Genomic DNA, 6,000 nt, shown 5'->3' with positions numbered 1-6,000 from the left:
TGCTGTGCCCAGAACAAAGCTCGCATACCATGCAGGTTCTCTGTTCCCTCATCAACACCAAACTGCTCCTCCGGGGAGGTTTCCAAAATGCAAATGCAGTGTGGGCTTCTCAGATGGATTTGATTTCAATCAAAATTAGTGCCAAACAAACATCTTTGATATGCAAAATGTCTGCATGTCTACACTAGCAAATAAGAAAGAATTATCCACCAACCAGCACCAAGTTTTCTTCCAAGAGATTAAAGGAAGAAACTAGTGTGTCTGTAAATGTTAAAATACCTGTTGTAAAGATGAAGAAACTGAGAGACAATAATAAAGGGAATCAAATTATCAGAAGAACTACCATAAAATCTTGGGAAAAGTTAATATTTCATAGTCTTTAATAAAGCAAGGCTATTATCATTTCATATGGAAATATTTTGAAAGTTTATAGCTAGTGCATATTAAAAACACATTTCATCAATAAATTTTCACATGCTGAACATATTAGCATATAATTTTAAGGGGGGATTTTAAAATATCAAACAGAATGAAGTACTAAGCTAAGGTGCCTTATTTTTACGTATTTTCAATTAATCCACTGAGCTCCTAACAATCCATTCTACATTAAATGTAAGTTGGTGTACAGATGAGTCACTTTTAAACACAGTTTAAGGTTTATATAAGGACGCACAATTAAGGGAGTACGATTAGGTGACCCAAGTCCTGTTGGCTGGAGAGTGGAGTAAGTACGCGCCCTCAGTCTGGTTGTGGCCCACTTGAACCGATGGGTCTGCCTGGTTCCTGCCACAAGCACACTGCTACCTGTTTTTAAGTTAGAAATAATTGGTTTACAGGACTCAGTAATGCATATGTGGAGATGCATGTGTGTGGAGAGGAAATGGAGGAAGTTCTCTGACAACACTTGTTTTCCATTTTAATTATTCTCTAACGTTTTTTGTTTGTTGTTGTTGTTGTTGTTTGTTTGTTTTTTGTTTTTTGTTTTTGTTTTTGTTTTTGTTTTGATCAGCAGAAGTGAGTGCCAAGAAGGAAGTTTTAAGTCAAAGCTTCACTGGCCCAGGGGGTGATATCATGCCATTATCAGGCCTTTGTAACCTGCATGAGCTCTAACAGGTGCAGTGAAAGGGAGGCCCATTTTACCTGCTCCTAAGAGAACTAGGTTCTTGAAAGCACCTACAGAGGATGGAAACATGTGGATGTCCAGAAATATTCTAGGACCTTCCTATTTAGAGGAAATCACAAGTAAAATGTAAAAGCAAAATTCAAATACCAGCTCAACTAGTCTAATTCTACGTTGGGATCACCCAAACAAAATGAAAAAGAAATTCTCTGTTTTAAAATCTCTCAAGAAAATGCTGGTGGCAACGATTTGATTAGTGATGTATCTGTATATGCCGCCCAATAACTAGAAACAGTAATCCAGCTAGCAAAGAAAAAAATATCCCTGCCGGGGCCAGGAAAAATGACCAGCCATAGACAACAGAAGGGGCGAACTCCAAGCAGTCTCTCATTTTCATGGTTTTGTAGTCTTCCATGTCAGCCACTGCCTGGATCCAGATGACATACAGCATCACCACCAGGGAAAACAGGATGCCTGAGAAGGACAAAACAAAAGACTTTTAGTCTTTCTGAAGATGTTTTCCCAAGAACGCTAACCAACCATTTGCCTGATGATATGTCTCTACAAATACCATTCTAGCCAAATCACCTACTTTGTACCATATCCTTTAGTATGTGTTTTATATGCACCCTGCTTATCTTTAATTTTCAAAGCATTAAGATGAGAGTTATAACAATATAAGTAAAACGGCAACAGCTGACATGCATTTATTAAGTACTTACTGTATGCCAGGCACTGTATTAGGTGCTTATGACCATAAGAGTCAAAGATCCTGCCTAGTGGAATTTCTCCTAACATTTCCCTTCTGTACTATATGTCTGGTTTGGGGTGAGCACTGTAATACATTATTTATTTTGAGATGTACAGTGAGTTGATAAAATAGGTACTATTAACCCTTGGTTTTAAGTATGTGCCAACACAACTAGTAGTTTTCAGAGCTGATTTTCAGCTCAGGTCTTTCCAACTATTATTATATTATTATACCATAGCTAACTAGTGCTACAGGTAATTGTGTCAATGAAAACAGAAGCCAAAGTAAGTATCAGACAAGAACAGAGATGAGAGCACTGAACTCCTATAGAAGAATAGATGTGATTCTTTTTAATTGAAATATAGATGCTGAAGACTGTATAGCATAAAGGCAACATTGCCTGGAAAGAGTGAGGGAAAAAAAATTTAATGAAAGAATTCTGTGGAATGTAAAACCATAGGTGTAAGAGCAAGAGCCTTATTAGGCAAGAGAAAGGAACGGAAGAAGAAGGGAGGCATTCAGGGAGGGAGCAAGATGACAGAAGTGTTGAGGCGCCTGGGTGGCTCAGTGGGTTAAAGCCTCTGCCTTCAGCTCAGGTCATGATCTCAGGGTCCTGGGATTGAGCCTGGCCAGGGAGCCTGCTTCCCTTCTTCTCTCTCTGCCTGCTTCTCTGCCTACTTGTGATCTCTGTCTGTTAAATAAATAAATAAAAATCTTCATTTAAAAAAAAAAAAGATGACAGAAGAGCTTCACGAATGCTAACATTTGAGAATACTGCAAAGCATACACTTTTCCACATGGCTGTCCCTGAAATAACAGAAGGGAGGAGCGCCACTGTCTGAGCTGCAAACCCAGGACAGTCGGCTCAGCTGATGCACTGGTGAGTGAGTGACAGGTCCCACACACAAACCACAAACCACGCAGCCTGAGGGATTCAAATTTGTTGCTGAGCAAAATATACTTGAGGTCATTTGCTAGCTGTCCGAAAGTTCAATCCAAATAAGTCAAGGACCTATTATAGTCTTTGAATTAATGAACAAAACCATCAGTCATAAAATCTCCATATTCTAATTGCGAGTCTGTCTGAAAGGTAAACATAACCCTATGACTGGGAGCAGAGATGAAGGCATATTGGCAGGACAGAGTAGCTTTTAAGAGCCTAGCTATTAATCAGCCTTCTCCAGTTAATTGTGATCCTCCAGTATTTAGGATGTCCTCTCTCTCTTGGGCCATCCATTGCGTAAAGAATCTTGAGAAGTACACACAAAAGAAGAAGGGCTCATAAACATGCCAAGGTGAGTCTTAAACTTTCTCGTAATCGGGATACAAACCACAGAGCAATGGGGAATCAACATAGATGCTTTGCTAATAAGAAACATCCTTCACACTGTGGTCTGTAATGTAAATGCAAATACTGGAGCAGAGAAGAGTGCAATTTAGCCACTGAACAACAGCTATGTCAGAGAGAAATAGTAAAGTCATAGCCGGCGAGCAAACTCCCTGCAAAGCCGCACCTCAGATGCTGACAACAATATGGCCAGGCCATGTGCTGTCGAGCAACTCTGTGCATTCCAATACATTTTTCTGCAAATATATAGACACTACTCTCCCCTAATGTAAAGGTTTGGCTTAGTTATTTGCATACTATTTGCCTTATGCAAACAGACTGCAAACCTTTGTTATAATTTATTGATATGTTTCTTAACTTTCTCGCATCATGTGAGTCTCCTGTGCTTTCAGATAGTTTTACAAAAACAGAAAATTGCCTTTGTGAAGAACCAGTAGCCTTATGCATATTTTCTTTCAAAAGTTGCAAAACCCCTTACTGAGTTTAGAGTATTTAAAAAAAAATGTATTCCAAGTAACCATGTAGATGATTCTTAATAAGGAAGAATTAACTTACATTTTAAAATTGATGTTATTTGAAGAGCATTTACATCCTGAAATCAATGAAAATAGGCGTTTCTATCACTACAATCTTTAACTTGTTCACTAATTGAAGATACTGTCATTTAATTCATAGTATACCCATTTATAATTACATCTTCCCATGGAGTAAAAGAGTGTTTCCCTACCTATTAAATTGCCAGTGTTTTATGCCTATTAAATTGCCAGTGTTTCCCTACCTATTAAATTGCCGGTGTGCATGTGTGCATGTGCACACTCAAATGCAGAGGGACAAACAGATAATGGAAAGAATTTACACCAAAGCCAATGGTTTATTTAGCTGACACGGTAGCAAGAATTTATGATGAGGGGTTTATGCAATGCATCCGGCCAACAGAAGAGTCAGGAGACTATTACATAGGGGTAGACTGATCAAACCAATAAATATATTGAGGTTAATTGGAATCATGTTCTTCTTCACTGCCTGAAAAGAGAGTTACAAATTTGAAAAGGGGGAAAGCTAGAATAAAGTCTATGATGATGTTTAGAATTAAATGTATCAAGGTGAATTTATGGTTCTAGATAGATAGATAAACAGATATAGAAGTAAAAGTATGTGTGTGTTAAGATACATCCATGTGTATACACCTACATGTATTTCCTGGCTCTATGTCCTGGGAGGATCTGACCACCATAACACCCCTGTAGCATGGAGCCAAGCACTAGATCTTGGCTTCTAAATATCAGGAACCAGGCATCTCAAAGAAATAGGGGAATCCAGGTTGGGACAGAAAGTACAAGTCTGGAATGTCAGATGTGGTCTCGGAATGGTGGGAGTGTTTCAGAAGTTAGCTTTACAGGCTACCCCGGCCAGTTCTGAGGCAATCAGACTATCCAACCAATAATGATAATGGCATAATACCTCACTGAATAAAAGAGAAATCCATGAGCCCACAGTGATAGAAATACATGAATGAATACATTAGATAGGGAGAAGGGAAAGCTTTTCCTCAGAGAATGCTAACTTATAAATGTAGAAGGAATAGCTCAATTAGAAATCACCATTTGACAATCATTTAAGTAATAATGCAGGCAAGAAACAAAAAAGGATGCTAAAACTAGTAAAATGAAATTTAGATGAGAAATAAATATTTACAGAGGCTCAAAGTCACTTCCTACAAAATACTTATCAATTATAAAGAGGAAAACAGTAATTTCATGCTGAAGAAACCTGGCAAATATCACCTTACTCAAATGATCAGCGTGAACATCACCGGTGGCATGGCATATTGATGTCACTAACCACCTTGTAAGATACAATGAGAATAAAACAGCATCACTGCTACGATACAGCCAAAAATGGAAAGCCTAAATCCAATCAGAAGGAAACATCAGACACACCAATTCAGGAACATTCTAGAAAATCATGGGCCTGTACTCTTGTAGAGTCAAGGTCATGAAGGTCTAAGTAGGACTTATTCTTGTCTGATGGAGATGACATGACTGCTAAATGCAAAGCACGTTCCAGGACTGGAGCCTTTTGCTATAAAACACATTGAGAGTGAAAAATGAATGGAGTCTCTGGGTGAAGGGATTTTCAACTCCTATGTAAATCTGAAAATATTTCAAAACAAAAGACAAAATGAATGAATTTAAAAAAAAAAAAGTATGGTGGGAATCTGTGGTTGTGTGTTAGAAAGGGCATATGATGGTGGGAATGGGAGAGAGTACATGTGTTTGCACACCCAGAAAGACACATCTTCTTTTGGTGGGCTATTGTGATGATTAATGAACATTGCTGCTGATGTGGTTCACCTACCAAGTGGAGAGGCTTATCTGGGGGAACACTAATGGAAAAATACTATGTTAAAATCTTATTTATTATCCTTTGATATCTTAAAGGACTCTCCTTCATGCAAACACAAGTAATAATTGTCCTTGTGTAACAAGTGGGTTACATGTCAAACCCACTTGACTCTGTGATTTTAGCAGGAATAGAAATATTGCTAATATTTAGGTAATAATTTATTTATTTATTTTTAAAAGTTGTGGGATTTTTTTTTTTTTTTTTTTAACAGACAGAGTTCACAAGTAGGCAGAGAGGCAGGCAGAGACAGAGAGAGAGGAAGGGAAGCAGGCTCCTTGCTGAGCAGAGAACCCAATGCGGGGCTCGATTCCAGGATCCTGGGATCATGACCTGAGCTGAAGGCAGAGGCTTTAACCCACTGAGCCACCCAGGTGC

At 38.5% G+C, this 6,000-nt stretch overlaps 1 protein-coding gene across 1 annotated transcript in view; it reads right to left on the bottom strand.

The window, feature by feature from the left end:
* Window positions 1-467: 467 nt before the first annotated feature.
* The window catches only part of TMEM182 (transmembrane protein 182), a 58,519-nt gene continuing 52,986 nt past the window's right edge, over window positions 468-6,000 (bottom strand). The window contains exon 5 of the mRNA XM_044262426.1: window positions 468-1,594. Coding sequence (XP_044118361.1) covers window positions 1,374-1,594 — 221 coding nt within the window. The 3' untranslated portion in view covers window positions 468-1,373. The remainder of the gene's footprint in view (window positions 1,595-6,000) is intronic.

The sequence above is a fragment of the Neovison vison genome, chromosome 8, assembly GCF_020171115.1.
Source record: "Neovison vison isolate M4711 chromosome 8, ASM_NN_V1, whole genome shotgun sequence".
Classification (NCBI taxonomy): Eukaryota; Metazoa; Chordata; class Mammalia; order Carnivora; family Mustelidae; genus Neogale; species Neogale vison.
Note: the sequence above shows the minus strand (reverse complement) of the source record. Positions and strands in the feature narration are given on the sequence as shown.